Below are 22,143 nucleotides of genomic sequence, written 5' to 3'. Positions count from 1 at the left end.
TGTCTTGCAACTTTGCCAAACTTTCTTATGAGTTCCAATAATCTCATATAGAGCCTTTTGGTTACCCTTTGAATAGGACCATATCATCTGCAAACAAGAATAATTTGATTTTCTCCTTTCCCATTACTATCCCTTTGGTTTCTTTTTATTGCCTAATGGCCTGGCTAAAACTTCCTGAACTGTATTGAAATTAACGATGAGAGTGGGCATCTTTGGCTGGTTCCAGATATTAGAGAAAATAATTCTAAGTTTCTTCATACAATATGATGCTGGCAGTGGGTTTGTCACATATTTCCTTGATGAAGTTGAAGTATGTTCTTTCTATATCCAATTTGCTTAATGTTTTTATCATGAAAGGATGTTGTATTTTATCAAATGCTTTCCCTTCATCTTTTGAGATAATCAGATTGTTTTTATTCAGTTCATTAATGTCATGTATCATGTTTATTGATATATATAAATAAACATCCTTGATCCTAGGGATAAATTCCACTTGGTCCAGGTGAATGATCTTTTTGATGTATTGTTTGGTTAAATTAGCTAGTATTTTGTTGAAGATTTTTGCATTTTTGTTCGTTAGGAATATTGGTCTATAGTTCTCTTTCTCATTATATCTTTTTCTGGCTTTGGAATTAAGATGATCACTATTGTCACATCTTTCCTGTTGAATTGACCTCTTAGGCTGCCAAAAGAATGGGAGAAAATATTTGCAATTTATATATCTGATAAAGCATTGATATCTAGAATATATAAGGAGGCCAAGAAACTCAGCAACAATTGAACAAACAATCCAGTTGAGAAATGGGTTAAGAAAACTTAAAAAAATATATTTTTTTTTTGAAAAAAGAAATGGGCTTGAGGCTGGCTGAATGGCTCACTTGGTTAATCCTCTGCCTGCAGTGCCAGCATCCCATATGGGCACTGGGTTCTAGTCCCGGCTGCTTCAGTCCCAGTTCAGCTCTCTGCTGTGGCCCGGGAAGGCAGTGGAGGATGGCCCTGGTGCTTGGGCGCCTGCACCCACATGGGAAACCAGGAAGAGGCACCTTGCTCCTGGCTTCGGATCGGCACAGTTCCGGCCACAGCAGCCATGTGGGGGGTGAACCAATGGAAAAGGAAGACCTTTCTCTCTCTCTCTCTCTCTCTCTCTCTCTCACTGTCTGTAACTCTACCTGTCAAATAAATAAATAAAATCTTTTTTTAAAAAAAAAGAAATGGGCTAAGTATATGAGCAGGCATTTTTCACAGGCTGAAATACTAGTGTTCAATAGAAACTTGAAAAGATGCTCAGGATCACTAGCCATCAAGGTAATGCAAATAAAACCACAATATTTCACCTCACCCCAATTAGAATGACTCTCATTCAGAAATCAAAAAATTACAAATGCTTGTAAGGAGTTAATAAAAGCTACTTTAATACTATAAATTTAATACTATAAATTGGCAATGTAAAGTAGTACAACCATCATGGAAGACAGTGTGGATGTTCCATAGAAATCTGAAAATAGATCTACCGTATAACTCAGCCATCTTACTCCTGGGAATTTTTCCTAAAGGAATGAATTCAGCAAATGAAGAAGTTATCTGTACCTCCATGTTCATAGCAGTTCAATTCACGATATTTAAGATACGGAATCAACCCAGATGTCCATCATCTGGTGACTGATAAAGAAATTGTGGTTTATATACATGATCGAATACTACTCATCCATAAAAAAATAATGAAATCCTGTCTTTCACAATAAATTGGATACCATTTCAGTCGATTATGCTTAGTGAAATAAGCCAGTCCCCAAAAGATAAATATCATATGTTTGTGGTAACTAATAAATAGAATACAAAAATGTAATGTCTATGAGTGAAATTGAATGTTTATAGCTCTTATTTATACTCCTGGGGAACAGTGGTTTTTCTATTTGCTACTTGTTGAATTCTTTAATGGAGGATTGATCATGAGATTATATAGTAAGTTGAGTGACTGGATTGCAAAAATTAAATAACATAAGCAAGGAAGATAGAGGAAGTGTAGGAATGAGGGAGGAAGGCTGTGTGGGAAGTAACATTATGTTATTAAAACTGTATATATGAAATGCATAAAATATATTCTCTTTATATATATATATATATATATAAATTTAAAAAGTTAAAAAATGCATTTTGTTTCTGCAAGATCTTATTTGAAGGAAATAGTCCACTACTTTAAAATGCCATTGTTTAAAAAAATAAATAAATATAACACATAGTATTATGAGAAACATACTATGATAAAGATGTTCTCAGGAAGTAGCTTTCTATTTTTCACAGCAGTTCAGCAATCATAAGATCATTTGGATCACACCACATCCCTCAGAGTACAGCTATCTCAGTCAACAAGATAACTGTCACATTTACTTACCAACCCAGCTATCATTTTTCTCAAAGAATTACACAATGAATATATCACTGCTCAGTTACTTTCACACCCCTCTGCATTTCCTGGCATGACATTGTGAGTACATGTTGAATGGATATAGTGCTGGAGTCTAGTTCAGTTGTCTACTGCATCCCTCCTTAGCTTCTATTACTCTCTTAAATAGCTTTATTAATTCTTTTATTTTCTGAAATTATGTTAGTGATCTTCCTGGCATGTACTTTATTATATTAAATTGAAGATAACAAAGTAAAATAAATGATGAACAAAAGGAAAGGCATCTTCCTCAATATTTGAAATACAAGGGTCAAGAACTTTGAATGACAATTTGATTTTCTCTGAAAAAGAATTACTTTTGTATTTCCCATTAAGCCTTCTAATTAAATTAGTAAAATATTCTTATGAACCCTAGAGGCAGAATTCTTGGCAGTCGAAAAACTATCCCTTTCTTCCTATGGGAGCTGTAATCCAATTAGTTTATGTAATTGTTTATAATAAAGCATTATTTATCCAGCCATGAGGCTAAGAGGGAAACATTTCCATGCAATTCCTTTGAAATTCTGCATTTACATCCTATAAATTAGCAATATCTACAGGACGACAGCTAAGTGTCCTTTGTGATCATAGGAGTTCACATTTTCACCATAGCTAGAGTAACTATCAGAATGGCATTCATGTTTTTAAAAACAGGGGCCAGTATTGTGGCACAGTGGTTTAAGTCACCACCAGTGATGCTGGCATTCCATGTAGGGATTGGTTCAAGTTCTGGATGCTCTGCTTCTGATCCAGGTCATGGCACAAGTCCTTGGGCCCCTGCACTCATGTGGGAGAGCAAGATGTGGTTCCAGGCTCCAGGTTTCAGCCTGTCCCAGCGCTAGCCATTGCAGCCATTTGGGAAGTTGATCCAGCAGATGAAAAGTCAGTTCTCTCTCTCACCCTCTCTCTCCCCCTCTGTCACTCTCCCTTTCCATCCCCTTTTCCACCCCCTCCCTCCCTCTCTCTCTAACTTTGCCTCTCAAGTAAATAAAGCTTTAAAAACAAAACCAGCTTGCCGAGCCGTGGCTCAACAGGCTAATCCTCCGCCTTGCGGCGCCGCACACCAGGTTCTAGTCCTGGTCGGGGCTCCAGATTCTGTCCCGGTTGCCCCTCTTCCAGGCCAGCTCTCTGCTGTGGCCAGGGAGTGCAGTGGAGGATGGCCCAAGTGCTTGGGTCCTGCACCCCATGGGAGACCAGGAGAAGCACCTGGCTCCCCATGGGAGACCAGGAGAAGCACCTGGCTCCTGCCATCGGATCAGCGCGGTGCACCGGCTGCAGCGCGCGGGCCGCGGTGGCCATTGGAGGATGAACCAACGGCAAAGAAAGACCTTTCTCTCTGTCTCTCTCTCTCACTGTCCACTCTGCCTGTCAAAAATTTAAAAAAAAAAAAAAGCAAACAAAAAAACCATGCACCTAGTTCTATCACTTGAGTAAAAGATCATCATATGGGTTCCATGCAAGACCTGGGTTTGAATACACAAGGGAACATAATCCATTTCATACTGGAAATAACATTATTGCAACTATATGATAATCCTGATAAATCTGTACTTTTCCACTGGATATATATTATGAATATAATGGCTTCCATATTGGCCTTGTCAGTTTAAGCTTTGATTTATAATAATTAATGATAATTATAAAAAATTATAACTTGCCAGGGCAAAATGTTAAAGAAATATTTCATATTTGTATATATTCCTGAGGATATATTGACTTGAGACCCTAGAGCACAAATTACTCTAATTTGTGTATGTTCATTAAGAAATTCTGGGTACATAACACATTGAAGATAAATAAATAACAGTTTTACTAATAATTTCATGACTTTCCATAAATAATTTCTCATGATTATAGGTGCAAATCATTTCAATTAACACTGTTTTGAAAATGCTGGTATATATTTATTGTAAACTTAAGATGTACATGTTACAATATAGTAGAAATTAACTATAAAGAGAAACACATTTGATTTTCAAATCAAATGGCAAATGATTAAATAAAAATCTTGCAAGCCCTTTAGCCTTCAGAATGTAAGGGGAAGGGAAATGACATTTACTGAACAAGTATCATGTTGCAATCACAGTGCTAAATGTTTCATATTCATGTATTTTTATTTTATTTGGCTTGAGAGCAACCTTGTGAAGTGGGTGATATTATTTTTCATACAAATTTAGTTATAATAAAATATCATTGGTTATGTAAGTAAACTAGATTGTAAAAATAGTCTCAAACTTAAAAAATAAGAGACACATATTATCCAGATTCCTCTCACTCAAAAATCCCATGTGCTTCTATGACTGTAATTTTCAGAAATGCTGGATGTAAATATTGAAGATTGCAGGAGCAAAACTGGGTAATTAAAAGACAGTGAAATACTGTTTTTCATGACAAAATGGATACAGTTGGTGACCATTACGGTCAGTAAAGTAAGCCAGTCCTCAAAAGGCAAATATTATGTGTTTTCTCTGATTTGTGGTAACTAATGTTTAGAGTACAAAAATGTAATGTAGTTGAGTGAAATTGACATTTTGATATTTAATTATTTATTTTAACCATGTCTATATTCATAAAAAGCAATGATCTTTCTATTCACTACTAGTTGAGTTATTTAATTAAGTCTGTGACTATAAAGTAATTGAAAGTATGTCATCACAAAAAATAACAAAGGAAAGATGAGTAAGGATGGCATGGAGGGAGGAAGGTAGGAGGTATTATATGCTTAAAACAAAACTATATATGAAATACATGAACTCTTCCCTTTTTATAATCAACATTTTAAAAAATTAAAATGATTAGATTTAGATCTCAAATATTATAAATGTTGGAGTTTATTAGAAAGATATAACTATTATAAAATTTTGCTCCAAGTTCATGATTTACTGAGAATTCCATTGGAAGATAATGAAAGCACCATTAAGCATTGCCCTAGGACAGCAGACTTAAATGGGCTGTCCCAGAGACACTGGAATGTATGAGTATTTTTGAAATTAAGGGTCAACAGATTCCTGATTTTATCTACAGGGGGTATTTTCATATTATATATATATATGTATTATATATCATATTATCATATTATTATACATTTTATATATATATATATATATATATATATAAAGTAGAGAATTCTCTACCTTAGTACTTGCTTTTTATTCTTTTAAGTTGTCTTGATTTATTTGAGAGGCAGACAGACATACGGAGAGACAGATAGGTAGTGTCCCCATCCACTGGGTCACTCCCCAAATGCACATAGAAGGACTGGGAGGAGACCAAAACCAGGAACCAAAAGTAAATCCAGGTCTCTCACATGAGTCTCAGGAACCCATTCATCAGTGCCATCACTTGCTACCTGCCAGAGTTTGAATAGGTAGAGAGCTAGGATTAGAAATAGGAGCCTGGTGTCAAACCCCAGGCATTCTGATGTGGCATCTGGGCATCATAGCTAGCATCTTAAATACTAGACCAAAAGGCCGTCCCTTTGTATGGTACATGTTTTAATAAAGCTCAGTTATTTTTCTGGAAAATCAGTAACAGTTATTTGATAGATTATTTCTGATAATAAAAGATAGCAATCCAATTACATTCATGTGCAAGTAATTTGCTCAATAGAAGAGGGAAATATCTGACATGCCTTTATACTAGTTTCATAAAATGTTTTTAATAAAGCTATAACTAAAATGGCTGGCATCACTATTAATAATTCAAATTTATGTTCCATTTCTTAATTTAGGACTGCAGTTCAATTACTTGTATGAATGAAGGCTTCTGTCAGGAGTCAATACATGGATTCACCTGCATTTGCCCACTTGGATACACAGGTGCATATTGTGAAAAAAGCTTTGAGCCTGAAATGAATTTAGTCCTTTGTCTGAATGGAGGGATTCGTGTTGATGGACCAGAACACAATTTTGACTGTAGGTAAGTATATATATTCATTTGCAATTAACCAAATATACATTTGCAGAAGCTGTTAAACATCCATTAGTAATGCACTCTGAAATGTAGATACCAAGTTTCATCTTAAAAATATGTGATCACAATTTTGAAGTGGACAGTTATAAAAAAGCTCATATATTTTGGAGCACCATATATTTATAACAGTCCCATATTTTGATTTCATACTTTAATCATTCCTTATTTTATGTTATATACCTCCTCTCCCTTTTAGAAATGATTTTTTTATTCTTTTCTTCAATATAAAATTAAATAAATGATTTATACATATTTCACATGTATAGTGTAATACCTTGCCACAGATTTATTTCCATTATTGCCAAACCTGTCTTCTAGGATCTTAATGCATTTTAAAAATATGAGTTTTTATATGAGTTATAATTTTTCACTATATTTTTAATGAATTATTTATGGAATAATTTTAAACTCCTTAAGTGATAAATTTTCATTTCCTTTATTTTTTATGATTGTGTAATAATATAATTGATTGGTCATTTGAGAATCCAGCTGCTATCTGTTCAATTTGTGAAATGTTAATTGAATCTAGGTTTTTAAGAAATGTGTACACACATACTTTTCCTCTTTACTCCATTTTACTCTGATTTATGATAAACTAGTGTTAAGTGAAAATATCTGAATAACTGTTTTGTCATAATAGCTTAAAATCATTGACAGGTTCACCAACTGTATTTTGATACATATTTATGGCATGTAAACGATTTTATGGAAACATGTAGTTAAAAGATAATCTTATTTTGTGCAAAAACAATTTTAAATCCATGTGTATGAGTAGTCTTCAATAAACTAATAGAAAATGTATATTATTGAAAAAGGTATGCATAGAAGTCAAAATGTTCTTGCACCAAAATAAGGTTACAATTTATTTCCATTTTCCATGAAAGTTTTTTAGAGAATTTTATTAAGGCTTATTTATTCCTTTGAAAGACATAGTTAGATAGATTGGGGGGCGGGGAGAAGAAGAAAAGGGGGAAAGAGAGATTAATCTTCTATCTGCTGGTTTACTCCCCAAATAGCCACACTGGTCATAATCTTCATCTGGGTCTCCCATGTGGGCACAGGGGCCCATGAACTTGGACCATCATCTGCTGCTTCCTCAGGAGCATTAGCAGAAGCTGCACTGGAGGTGGAGCAGCTGGGACAGTAACTGGCAGTGGCTTTACCCAGTGTACCACAAGGCTGACCCATTCCACAAAAGTTTTGGTGTCCTGACTGTTGTTCCATAGTAAAGTGCATCTATTATGCATTTTAATCAATTATTTCTCTTTAACATTTTGAAAAATTCTACGTTATATTAGTATTTTTTAAAATATTTATTTATTTATTTGAAAGAGTTACGCAGAGATAGATGAGGCAGAGAGGGAGAGAGAGAGACAGAGAGAGACTCCATCTGTTGTTTTCACTCCCCAATTGGTTACAAGGGCCAGAACTGTGCAAGGAGCCAGGAGTCTCCTCTGGATCTCCCACATGAGTGCAGGGGCCCAAGGACTTGGGCCATCCTCTACAGCTTTCACATGCCATAGCAGAATGCTGAATAGGAAGTGGAGCAGCTGGGTCTTGAACCAGTGCCCACATGGGATGCTGGCATTGCAGGCAGCAGCCTAACCCACTAAGCCACAGCTCTGGTCCCCTTATATTAGTATTAAATAACATATTTTGTTCAACAACTAGGGCATGTTTTGTCCATTTAATTATGTTGTTCCTTACTGTACAATTATGCTATTTGGTGAATATCTCTAGTAAATCACACTTAGATGCCAATTTCACACAAACTAGATACCATTAACTATCATATGAAGATAATGCTGATATATTACTGTAATGCAATTATTATTTATTACACATTGTGATGAAACATATGCCATCTTTGTGTGTCTACATGTGTGTATTTAAAATACTACTGTATTTGATTTTGAACATAGTCTCTGCTTATTATATCAAACTACTCTGATAAAATATAATAGGCAACTTATAACTAGAGATTATGTAAAACAAAATTATATGCATGATCACTTGAGGGTCCATTATTTCCAATGGAGACAGGGTTATTAGTCAGGATTCTATCCATGAAATCCCTAATTTACCATTGAAATAAAGTGGCTCTAAAAGTAAAATGTATGTTTCTATAACCTGCTAGTGTTTGTTAAAGCAAGCACTCTAAGTGTTCCATCATAAATATTTCTTTTTGGGGAAAGTTATCGATGTGCTGGCTAGGCTGACCTTTCTTAATGAATGAAGGCAATGGAATTCAGAGTGAAGATGCCTGTTTCCTTTCTTGATGGAAACCATCAAGAAACCAGGAGCCAGGAGCTTTATCCTGTTTTCCCACGTAGGTGCAGGGACCCAAGGAATTCTGTCATCTACTGCTGCTTTCCCAGGCCTTAGCAGAGAGCTGGATCAGAAGTGAAATAGCCAGGACTCAAACCAGCACCCATAAGGAATGCTTGCACTGCAAGCAGTGACTTTACCTGCTATGCTACAGCACAGGCCCCAGACTCACACTCTCTCTCTCTCTCTCTCTCTCTCTCTTTAAAGATTTATTTATTGGGGCCAGGGCTGTGGCATAGGGGCTACCTGCCATGCTACAGCACAGGCCCCAGTCAGTCTCTCTCTCTCTCTCTCTCTCTCTCTCTCTCTCTCTCTCTCTCTTTTTAAAGATTTATTTATTTGGGCCAGGGCTGTGGCATAGGGGCTGAAGCCACCGCCTGCAGTGCCAATATCCCATATGGGCACTGGTTCGAGTCCTGGCTGTTCCACTTCCAATCCAGCTCTCTGCTGTGGCCTGTGAGGGCAGTGGAAGATGGCCCAAGCCCTTGGGCCCCTGCACGAGCATGGGAGACCCAGAGGAGGCTCCTAGTTCCTTGCTTTGGATCGGCACAGCTCCAGTCATTGCAACCAATTGGGGAGTGAACAAGCTGATGTAAGACCTCTCTCTCTCTCTCTCTCTCTCTTGCTCTCTTTCTCTCTTTTTGCCTCGCTTTCACTCTCTGTGTAACTCTTTCAAGTAAAATAAATAAATCTTTATTTATTTATTTGAAAGGCAGAGTTACACACACACAGAACAGAGAGAGAGATAGAGAAGGAGAGGCAGAGAGAGAGAGAGATTGATCATCCATCCTCTGGTTTACTCCCCAAAGACCAGCCCTGGGCCAGGCCAAAGCCAGGAGCCAGGAGTGTCTTCTGGGTCTCCCATGTGGTTGCAAGGGCCCAAAGACTTGGGCCATCTTCTACTGATTTCCTAGGCCATAGCAGAGAGATAGATTTGAAGTGGAGCAGCTGGGACTGAAACTGGTGCCCATATGAGATGCCGGCACTACAGGAAGGGCTTTACCCACTATGCCACAGCACTGACCTGATAATACGTAAATTTTTAAAAACCAAAAGATAATAAGTGATATTTGATGAGATTTTCAATGTCTTTGCTATTCACAGAATGTACCTGTTATTTAAAATAATTGAAAGTTTCTTTTTTTGATTCAGAAAACATAATGCTTAATGATTCCATTACTAGTTGTAAACTCAAGTGCATGTTTCTTTCTGACTTACTGAGTTTTAGGGCTGAAGATGATTTTAAGATTGCCTCTAGTGACCTAGTTATTGCACAGATAAAAGAAGTTGGTGCTCTATCAACTGCCATAAACAGAAGTTATTGTCAGTGGGAAAGTACTAGAATCCAAAGCATTGCTCATTTACTTTATTATGGTATTTTTGTTTCAAATTAAAAAGAATTATATACATTTATACATTTTATATATATATATATACATACACACAATCTATAATTTATGTGGTTAGAAGAGAAAAAAAAAACATAGTCAAGATCATAGGATAGTCTCTAGCTGCAGTACAACATTTGTTTTGTACTTTATGTCCTGTTACAAAATTTAAAGACATTAACAACTTTGGTCAGTTTAATAATAGCTGCTTTCAGAAGTCCATAAGTATTATTAACCATGTGTAACACTTTAATAGCATTTTAATGCTTACAAGTTTTATTAAACTATAAAATTCATGTTGAAATTACAATAAAATCTAAATTAGATTCACACAGCAAAGGATTGCAGAAATAAGTAGCAATGTTATACATAACTTTGTTCTCTGGCACCATATAAATTATAGAGAATATAGAAAATAGTTTATAAAACAAAGCACTGATGGGACCAGCATCGTGGCTCAGCAGATGAGGCCACCACTTGGGAACACTTGCATCCCATATCGGAGTGCCTGTTGGAGCCCAGGCTCTGATCCAGCTTCCTGCTATTCCTGCTAATGATTCTTGGAAGTAACAGATGAGGGCTAAAGTACTTGGACCCCTGCCATCCTCATAAGAAACCCTTAGTAGAATTTCAGGCTCCTGGCTTTGGCCTGTCCCTGCCCTGGCTATTGCAAGTAGGTGGGGAGTGAACCAGTGGGTACAAGATATTTCCCTCTTTTTCTCAAGTGTGTATTCCCTTGCTCTCTCTCGCTCACTCCTCTCTCTCTACCACTGTGACTTTCAACTAGATGAAAATAAATAAATAATAAAATGTGCATTTTAAAAAGCACACAAAAAAGACTGGTTTTGTTTTTGTTTTAGAATGTGAAATCCTTTCTCAAGCAGATGGTTTTCCCATGGTGCTGTCTGATTTGGCCATTGCAGACTTTCCTATCCATACAACTTTCCCTCACTCCAGCTGCAGATCTCTTCTCTCTGATGTTTCTTTCCAGATTCCATTCACCTTGATTGTTTTCTCTACAGTCTCACTGTATTTTATTTCTTACTCTTCTTACTCACCTAGACCTCTTTACTTTTTTTGCCCTGATCTGAACATAAGTAGTTCACACTAATAATGTATTACATTAAAAATGGGAACAAATAATATTTGATTATTATCATTATACTGTTTCCTCCTAAAGATATTTCAGGAAAATAAATGAACATTAATCAATTTTCATTAATGGGTCTTAGCAACCCTCCCATATTGTTACATGAAATATGTGAGGTGAGTAATCCTTACTGACCTCCCTGCTCTACTGCTTGAGGAAGGATAGCTGCTATTTTCTTAGAAAAGCATGCTTGAGGCCGGCGCCGTGGCTTAACAGGCTAATCCTCCGCCTTGTGGCGCCGGCATACCGGGTTCTAGTCCCGGTTGGGGCGCCGGATTCTATCCCAGTTGCCCCTCTTCCAGGCCAGGTCTCTGCTATGGCCCGGGAAGGCAGTGGAGGATGGCCCAAGTCCTTGGGCCCTGCATCCCATGGGAGACCAGGAGAAGCACCTGGCTCCTGGCTTCGGATCAGCACGATGCGCCGGCCGCAGTGGCCATTGGAGGGTGACCTTTCTCTCTGTCTCTCTCTCTCACTATCCACTCTGCCTGTCAAAAAAAAAATTAAAAAAGAAAAGCATGCTTAATAAGACCAATCAGAAATGAAGGCACAGAGAAGTTATTGAACTTATGATGTTTGCAAGGTAAGGTTATTGGTTCTACAATACCCATGTTTCACTATCATCAATCACCTTTACTGCAAATTAATTTTTTTTATAACTTGGAGTAAGACTTTGCTATTTTAACAGCCACAATTAGAAGACTTTTTATTGCATAAAAGTTATATTTTCAAAAATATGACATAGAGCATGTTAACAGTCTAAATCTACAAGATTTTATTTTATTCTCCTTTAGTCAATACAAATTACAATATTTTACTTTATAAAGTATTAAAATGATAAGATAATAAATAATGCCCACATTCCTTGGGGAACCTGTTTGCTGCCAAAGCCATTTAGATATCTATAACATCATTTGGAGGCCATAAAAAAATACCCACTTAAAAGTTAGCTTGCTGTAGATTTATTGAATTCCAGGTGCTGCCTGTAGTTATCTTGGCAGGGCCAGACCAAATGATTCTGTGGGCCTTTATGGCCCAAAGTCTGGACACTATCCATCCCTGCTTTAATAGGCGTACTAAATGGACATAATCTTTATTATTTTAGCCCAGTACTTCTGCACATAGATGAAAATTTAAAATGTGAATCTATTTTCATTTTGCATATATAGGTAATAGTATTGATATAATTTTAAATGTATATTTTAATCATCAAATCTTAATAGAATGTATCATGGCTAAATTGCTATAGAATTTTCATTAATTGATGAAGGAGAAGTTCATAGAGTCACTTGTGATCCAGAGTATGTAGTAATTTCAATGGCTTATTTTCTTTTCTGTTTTAAAATTTTATGCATACTAGATAATATGATAAATTGAATGTGAATAGCTTTAGATTTGAAGCATTCTACCCAATTTATGATCTGTGTGATTTACTTTGAGTAACTTAAAACAAAATACATTTTTCAGTACATATAACTTGGCTATTCATCTTAGAATGATATGGCTTTTAATCTACATTTGAATTATCAACAGAGAATAATGTATTATAATACTTATTTTTCCTCAGAAGTATACTTTGGTAAATTATTTGCAATGCTTAATGCATGTCCTGTATGAAATAAAACTTGTATGGAAATGTATTTGTAGGGAAATGTTCTACTGATCAATCCCTACAACTGAAGACTAGTCCTAAAATCATGACTTATAAAAAATGTGTTCTGGAGGTAAAAGCCTTTCTAGAAGTACAGATACATATTCTCACAAATTTTTTTATTAGATTTTAGCTATATTCCATTGATGCATTGTACTCATATTGAAAAGAAAAAAAAATGTCCAATCAACATTATTGCTTATTTTTTAGGTGAAAAAGATAAGAGAACTTCCAATGTAAAGAATTACATAGTGTCATACTTTTCTATTATTAATACACCAAATGTAAAGGACCACTTAGTTATCTAATAGTGCTAATGCAAATAATTGGCCAGAATCTGAAGGACTAAATACGAGAACAAGGTTAAACTTTAAAATTTGAAAAGCTGATTCTGAAAGAAACATAAACTATCCAATTATACTTTTCTTCATGTAGGTACATAAATATTTAGATACCTAAAAATATTAACATTATAAATGGTTACTTCAGCTCTATAATATATATGATTTGCTGCAATGGTTTAAAAGAGTTTTCAGAAAATTCTCTTTCACAATAAAAGCCAGTGTCAAAATTTGTTCTCTGCCTACATGATTGGAGGGAATTAAATTTTAATATTGCATTCTGCAGTCTAGGTTGATAGTACCTTTTCATCAAAGACACAGACAGTAAGAAAAGAAAAAAAAATTGCTCATACTTCTTATTGTCAGTGGAATTACTATATCTTTGCAGGTCAGGGCCTTCGTTGCAGCATACTTCAGTTCCTTAGCAATACCTTTTGTAGACCAATTTATGTAGCAGAAAACTCTTCTTGCCTTCCAATTTTAAAAGCATGTTTTTGATTTCTCTGTATACATTAAATTTTCCCAAGCTGTTTTCAAATATTTGAGGTTTATCAGAACTATAAACCTGATAATGAGATTTTTGGAGATAAAGGGATTTTTTTCATGAGCAGTGTAAACTGAAATATCAGTGTGTTTGTGTTATGTGTACATGCTTATGTATATGTGAAGAGAAATACAAAATGCAGCAGAGGGCGAACACTATTAAAATCTCCCAGTGGCTTAGAGATAAAAATGCATTCAATTTATTTACATTCATGTATAGTCAATCTTCCTTATCCATGGGCTCCACATTCATAGATTCAACCAACTGTGATTTGAAAAATATTTGGGAAAATCTACATTTTTCCTGAACATGTACAGACTTTATTTTCTCATAATTGGTCTCTAAATAATTCAGTATATCAATCACTGATATCACATTTACAGTTTATTAGGTATTTTTTATTTATTTATTTTATTTTTGACAGGCAGAGTGGACAGTGAGAGAGAGACAGAGAGAGAAAGGTCTTCCTTTTGCCCGTTGGTTCACCCTCCAATGGCCGCCGGGGCCGGCGCACCAAGCTGATCCAAAGGCAGGATCCAGGTGCTCCTCCTGGTCTCCCATGGGGTGCAGGGCCCAAGCACTTGGGCCATCCTCCACTGCACTCCTGGGCCATAGCAGAGGGCTGGCCAGGAAGAGGGGCAACCAGGACAGAATCCGGCACCCCGACCAGGACTAGAACCTGGTGTGCTGGCGCCACTAGGCGGAGGATTAGCCTGTTGAGCCGCAGCACCGGCCAATTTATTAGGTATTATAAATAACTTAGAAATGAGAGTAACAAGAGGATGCATGTGCATTATGTGCAAATCCTATGCCATTTTATATATGGAAATAGAGTATCGAGATTTTGCTATATGTACAAATCTCTATTTATTGTATATTCAGAATAATGTTTATATTGCATCATATATGCCCTACTCTACATAAATGTCTTTTTGAAAAATGATTAACTATTTATTCAACGAAAAATTATCAGTGCTTTCAAGTCAGTATATATGAAAGGTATAGAGATAAATTATAAAAACTGCTTAAATGAATAAGCTTGCATTCTGTTATGGAAACCTATAAATAAATGTTTCAGTGTGTAAAGCAACACACTGCAAACATATAAAACCTCTATAAAGGAATACTATAGAAATACTTTCATTGTCACATAAATAGAAATGTGATATATGACAAAATAGAGTTGGTGAAGCATGAAGAAACCAGAGCCTGAAGAAACTTGTAAAAGGTGTTTATTGGATTATTGCAGTTAATCCTAAAAACAAGGACAGAGGGTTCTTTAAAGAACCTTGTCAATGAGGAAGTTAAATGGGAAAGTTTATAATTGAGAAAAATAAACTTTTGAGACTGATTTATATGGTTCAGGGGATAAACTACTCTGTACTGCAATGAACCTGATGAGGGTCATATGAGTCCTGCAGAATCTATGACCATGTAGAGGACAGATTAGCACTAAGAGAGATTTACAAGATAAAAGTATCAGTTTGTGCTATTGATTAGATGTGGGAGTAGAATGGACAGTCAACAGTGAGTACTTTTCAAGCCCTGATGATTATATAGATTAAAATGCAAAAATGTCCTGAACATTTATGTGATTGTTATTGTCTTCAGTCATACTGGGAAGAGATCCTTGGTGCCCTGCCATACATAATTGCATGGTTCAGTTTGAATGAGTTGTTAGTTCAAACCCCTTTCATTTATGCGATGCAAAAGACCCAGCTAGAATGAATATTTAAACTAGTTTCTGTTAATTCATAGACTTACAAAGATAATGTGGTGCCTCTCATGTATGTTTTCTTATTTTATTTTAACTTGGATTAATCTAATCCCATTTCAAGAATAAAATAAAAACTCATGTAACTTAAGAAATATGGAGAGGGACGGATATTGGTGTAGTGGGTAAAGGCACTGCCTATGATACCAGCATCCCATATGGTCCTGGCTACTCTACTTTCTATCCTACTCCTTACTAATGGCCTGGGAAAAGCAACAGAGGATGGCCTACACACTTGGACCCCTGGTACCTACTGGGAGACCCAGAAGAAACTCTTGGCTCCTGTCTTTGGCTTGGTTCAGCCTTGGCCTTTGCAGCCATCTGGGGAGTAAGTCAAAGGACGGAATATCTCTCCCTCTCTCTCTGTCTCTCCTCTCTCCCCTCTCTCTTCTCCTCTCTCTCCTCTATTCTCTCTGTTCTCTCCTCTCCCCTCTTCCCTCTCCCCTCTCTCTCTTTATAACTATTTTCCCTAACTGTGAATTTTAAATAAATTAATAAATCATTTTAAAAAGCCATATGGAAAGTACTTAAGTATCTATAAATACTTTACTATTTAAAAGTATTTAAAATTTTTAAATGTTTTAAACTAATAACTAAATTTTAAAGATGATTTTTGGGGAGCTGGCATAATTGCCTTGCAATAACAGCATTCCATATTGAAGTGCTACTTTAGGCTCCAATTGCTTTCTACATATGTGCTTGGGAAGGCAACAGAAATGGCACAAGTACTTGGGCACCTGCCACTCATGTGAGAGACCAGGATGAAGATCCTTGATCCTGGCTTCAATCTGACAAAGACCTGGCTGTTGATGCAATTTGGGGAAATGAAAGCAAATGAAAGCGCTCTCTCTCTCTCTCTCTCTCTCTCTCTCTCTCTCTCTGTGTGTGTGTGCCTGGCTTCCCCTCCCTTTGTCACTCTGACTTCAAATAAATTAAAAAAAAAAAAACCTTTCTTTTTAATTGTTCATATCCCTGTGGCTTAAAACTATTTGTTCTACCATTAATTATGTTTAAACAGCTTTATGAGCAAGATGCGGACCATTGAAAATCCTTAGAGTAGGATGAATACGTAACTTCAGAATTCATAAAACTGAAACATAATTGATGAGTTAAAGACTTTTGGTAATACTCCAAGGTGAATACATGCTGCATTTTGCTCTGCAAGTATATGTAGGTGTGACAAGATTTATTTTTGATATCTTTAAAATTTAACCCAAAATAAGTGAAATTCTTCTTAATTTGGGAAACTTTAATGTTTATGATATGCTATTTAATATCTAATGTTTATAAAGAATACAATAAGTACATGATTAACTTTATTGACATGTATATTTTATTAAATATGTGTCCTTGGTTTATTAGTGAAATTTATATAATGTATAAGATGTAAAATAGCATTTTACTTTGTCTTTTGGGTATCTAATAACTGGAACAAGCAGGTGTTATAGGAGTACTGAAAAAAGTTGTCCTTTTTTTTAAGTTTGAATGCCATCTGGCTTGTTGGCAACATGAATAGACAGTTTGCATTTCTGGATTTAAAGATCTCATGGATCTGTTGCTTGTTAAAGATTTATATGGAAGATCGGGGGATGCAAGCACTTTCTGGCACTATAGTCTAAATCTGTTTAAGATGTCTTTTCAAAACTATTTATAGAATATGAAATTACATATATTTTAAATTTTTATTCAACAGGCAGAGTGACTGAGATAGGGATAGAGAAACAAAGCAAGAGGCAGTTCAACAAAAGGACCTCCCAGTCTCTGGTTCATTCCCCAAATGGCTGCAATGACTGGACATGGACCAGAATTGAAACCGGGAGTCTGGAACATCATCCAGTGAGAGGCAGGAACCAACCTAGAGTCTGCATTATTAGAAAGCTGGAGCCAGGAGCCTGAGCCAAGAATTGACCTCTAGTGCTCAGTAGAAATATGGGGTAATGACATCTAACTGCTAGGCCAAATGTGCATCCCCAAAACCACATTTTATAGACACTTATTTTTTATAATAGGCTTTATGAGTTACAGTTCACCAGTGAGATGTTATTATATGAGATATTAATTATACCATTTTTTACTCTGTTTATTTGAGGGGAGTAGCACAAGTATGCTTTAGATAAATAACAATACTAGGAACAGTAAGGATTTCTCTTAAAAGCTCTCCATTTGATTTCAACACCATACGCCCATGAAAATGTGTTAAGATAACAAACATTTGGTACATAGCTTGTCTGTGAACATTAATTTTGTATCTTGGAAGTGGGAGTCATTCACAGAAGCTACATTTTTTGTCCATTTCTGCAGTGGCTTTAATGTTCCATTACATGGCATAATTAATCCTGCTATGCTACACTCCTGAAAATTAAGGCCACTGTTACTATCACACTTTGTTGTTTTTTTTTTTTTTCTCCCATCTGATCACAGTTTTTTACTTCCTGAATCTTCATAGCACATGTCACATCATTTGACAGTCGAAAGATAAAACTGGCTGATATTGATTGACCTGATTTGGATTCTGTAGGCAAAAACTCAATTCCTTCAGACTTTTCTCCTCTTTTCTTTTGTTTTGAGAAGTGAAGTGTTTGTGACTGTCATGAAGAGTATTCAAAGGAAAGTAAATGGTATGAATTTCCCTTTACCACATTCCAAGGAAATACCACATTATTTACTTTTTCTAAATAAACTCAGGCCCCAAATAACAAGATTGGTATAAGAATTCTGCAATGAATTTTGAAGTCTTTCACCTATACTTCGATCATATAAAATACCTGACACTTAAATGGTGACTGATATGTCCATAAGAAGAACACTTCATTTTTGAGCAAATAGTCATTTTCAAGGCCATGCCATTAACTTAAGAAGAGGGAATTGTATTCCTTCTGACTCAGTTTGACTGAGTACATGAGCAGATTTGGAAGCTCAGAGTCAGAGGGCAGCATGTGGTGCAGTAGGTTAAGCCACCACTTACAATGCCTTCATCCCATCTGAGCCCCAGTTTGATTCTTGTCTGCTTCACTTACTACCCAGCTCTCTGCTAGTGTACCAGGGAAGGCAGCGGAAGATGTCCTAAGTACCTGGATCCCTGCTACCCACATGGGAAACCTGGAAGGATTTCTAGGCTCCAGGTTATCTCCTTATCCAGACCTGGCCTACTGGCCATTTGGCGGGTAAATCTGCAAATGGAAGATTTCTCCTCTCTCTCTCTCTCTCTCTCTCTCTCTCTGTGTGTGTGTGTGTAAAACTGCCTTTCAAAAATATAATATTTAAAAAAAAATGGTGTGTATATATAAGGCTACTGTTTTCCTCTGTGGGTCTGTCTTTTCTCAGGGACATTGGAGGAAGTAGAAGCATGCCCTTATTATTTTCAGAACCAGAAACTCAATTTCATAACAGGCAACTTGGAGGTAGCTCTAAATTTCTTTTTAAGTGGTTGATTAACCTCTTTGAATGGCTACTACTTCCAAGATACAAAATTAATGTTCACGGACATATTATGAACCAGAAGTTTATTTATACCCTGTACCTGCAGAAGTGTTTCATATTATTTTTTTCTTAATGGACATTCAGAATCACATTGCTAGTATCTCTTTCCTGGAAGTGGAACTAGTAGATGGCAACCAGTCTGATATTATTCCCTCATTGTCCATTCTATGACTCTTCTCGTCAGTAAACCTGTACATCTCTTAAAGAGTGTCCCAATCTAGCCCCCATATACACTTGGGAAATTAAATGGATTTCTAGGATAATTGTTCCCACATCAAAAGCACAATCTTCCATTGTGGGGCTGTCAATTACACAGAGAGAGAAGAAGAGAGAGAGAGGGAGAGAGAGAGAGAGAGAGAGAGAGAGAGTCTTCCATCCACTAGTTCACTCCCCAGTTAGCCGTAACAGCCAGAGCTGCACTGATCAGGAGCCAGGAGATTCTTCTGGGCCTCCCAAGCAGGTGCAAGGGCCCAAGTACTAGGGCCATCTTCTACTGATAACCCAGGCCATAGCAGAGAGCTGGATTGGAATTGGAGCAACCAGGACTCAAATCGGCGCCCATATGGGATGCTAGCACTGCAGGCAGCAGCTTTATCTGCTATGCTACAGTGCTGGCCCCACTGAAGCATTTTTTTGTGTGTCTTGTTCTAGTACTGACACAATACGGTCAACAAGCATTCATACTCACTCTTTCCTATATTTTGTTTGCCTATAAAATTCTTATATATGTAAACATTTTAAATCAACTTAATTTCAGCATAGATTAGGGGTATATCACATTAGTAGTTACTTCTAAGAAAAATGGCATTCTTGTCTCAAAATCATCTTGATACATTTCTGTAGATTGTTATTCTATAATTCATACTCACCAAAAGAAGTCTCTTATCAATTCTAGATGATTTTTTTTTTTTGCAAAGAGGCAGAAACTTCTATTTGATTGGCAAGTGACAGAGAAAGCATCTGGTCCAAGAGAAGACCAGGTGGAGTGCCTGAGTGGGACACTGGCTTTGAGAAAGAGTCCCGGGTTTTTAAGGCATTATTTCTTTTTTAACTTTTATTTAGTAAATATAAATTTCCAAAGTATAGTTTATGGATTATAATGGTTCCCCCCAATAACTTCCCTCCCAGTCGCACCCCTCCCATCTCCCGCTCCCTCTCCCATTCCATTCACATCAAGATTCATTTTCAATTCTCTTTATATACAGAAGATCAGTTTAGTATATATTAAGTAAAGATTTCATCAGTTTCAATCTACACAGAACATAAAGTGTAAAATACTGTTTCAGTACTAGTTATAGCATTAATTCACAATGTATAGCACATTAAGGACAGAGATCCCACATGAGGAGTAAGTACACAGTGACTCCTGTTGTTGATTTAACAATTTGACACTCTTGTTTATGGCGTCAGTAATCTCCCTAGGCTCTAGTCATGAGTTGCCAAGGCTGTGGAAGCCTTTTAAGTTTGCCGACTTCAATCTTATTCAGGCAAGGTCATAGTTAAAGTAGAAGTTCTCTCCTCCCTTCAGAGAAAGGTACCTCCTTCTTTGATGGCCCTGTTCTTTCTACTGGGATCTCACTCACAGAGATCTTTCATTTAGGTTTTTTTTTTTTTTTTTTTTTTTTTGGCCAGAGTGTCTTGGCTCTCCATGCCTAAAATACTCTCATGGGCTCTTCAGCCTGATCCGAATGCCTTAAGGGCTGATTCTGAGGCCAGAGTGCTATTTAGGACATCTGCCATTCTATGAGTCTGCTGTGTATCCTGCTTCCCATGTTGGATGGTTCTCTCCCTTTTTGATTCTATCAGTTAGTATGAGCAGACACTTGTCTTGTTTGTGTGATCCCTTTGACTCTTAGACCTATCAGAACCATCAATTATGAACTGAAATTGATCACTTGGACTAGTGAGATGGCATTGGTACATGCCACCTTGATGGGATTCTATTGGAATCCCCTGGCATGTTTCTAACTCTACCATTTGGGGCAAGTCCAATTAGAATATTTAATCTCAGACATCATTGAATTTAACTTTCAACTGAAGTTCATGAAAATTTCTGAGATTGTATACAGTCAAGAATAATCAAAATGCTTCTCTGTTATTTTCATGTATTTCATCCATTTTTGCATGATCCCTTGTGAATTTATTGTCAGATAACTGATGCCAGCCGGGATGAAGAGATTGTTCATCAAGGAAGTCAGCTCTTTGGTTCTCAGAATTCAAACCCAGGGAATATCCAAAGGGAGTACTCAAAATTTGTTTCATGAAAATGCAGCTTCTGATATGTGAAAATATAACATAGCCTACTAAAGAACAACCACAGATACAGCCCCCACAAACACACCAACATTGGTACTCTTTCTTTTATTTTTGAGATCTCTCTCTCCCTCTCTCTTTCTCTCTCTCTCTTTACTCCCTTCCACCTCTCCCTCCCTTCCTTTCTTTCACACCATTCCCCCCCACCTCTCTACACTTCCTCCTTTATGCTACTCTTCCTCAATGATATTTTTATCTTCCCCTGGAAAATCTGAAGTTAATACCCTGAATTCTTTCAAAATATAATACAACTTACACTTCTATCCCTATAGCACAAAATTCCAAGGTAGAGCAACAAAAACATGCATAGCATGAGGTTCTATGTATTCAATCAGGTGTTGCTTAATGAGAGGAATGAGCCTGATAAATACACTGTTAGGCAATTTTTTGATTGTGGAAACGCCATAGTCTGTACTTAGACAAAACTAGATGGTAAACATTAAGCGCTCTACATCGCTTTTTGATGAAAACAAGAGACTTGATAACAACATGAAGTGTATGTCTGTTGGAAGTGAAAAAATGGCATACTGTTTATAGTAAACACTTTTTTATAAGATTACTAGGAGTTCACCTTAATGACAATAAGTATAGCATAGTAAGTACATAAATCATTAACATTTCCCCTTATTGCCATTATTGAGTATTATTACTCCTCAAAATTGTCTGTGTATTTTTTTATGTCTGGTAATGTAGTAGGTTTGTTTATACAAATATGAGTAATGACTTTCACTTTGACATTTTGAGAGCTATGACATCACGAAA

General features: G+C 36.4%; 1 protein-coding gene across 1 annotated transcript in view; it reads left to right on the top strand.

Moving 5' to 3' along the window:
- Positions 1-22,143, top strand: part of EYS (eyes shut homolog) — a 1,789,541-nt gene that overhangs the window by 663,866 nt on the left and 1,103,532 nt on the right. Inside the window, 1 exon segment of the mRNA XM_062187220.1 lies at positions 6,174-6,361. Within this exon segment, the coding sequence (XP_062043204.1) occupies positions 6,174-6,361 (188 nt within the window).

Source organism: Lepus europaeus, chromosome 3, assembly GCF_033115175.1.
Source record: "Lepus europaeus isolate LE1 chromosome 3, mLepTim1.pri, whole genome shotgun sequence".
NCBI classification, from domain to species: Eukaryota; Metazoa; Chordata; class Mammalia; order Lagomorpha; family Leporidae; genus Lepus; species Lepus europaeus.
This window is presented reverse-complemented; position numbering and strand designations above follow the sequence as displayed.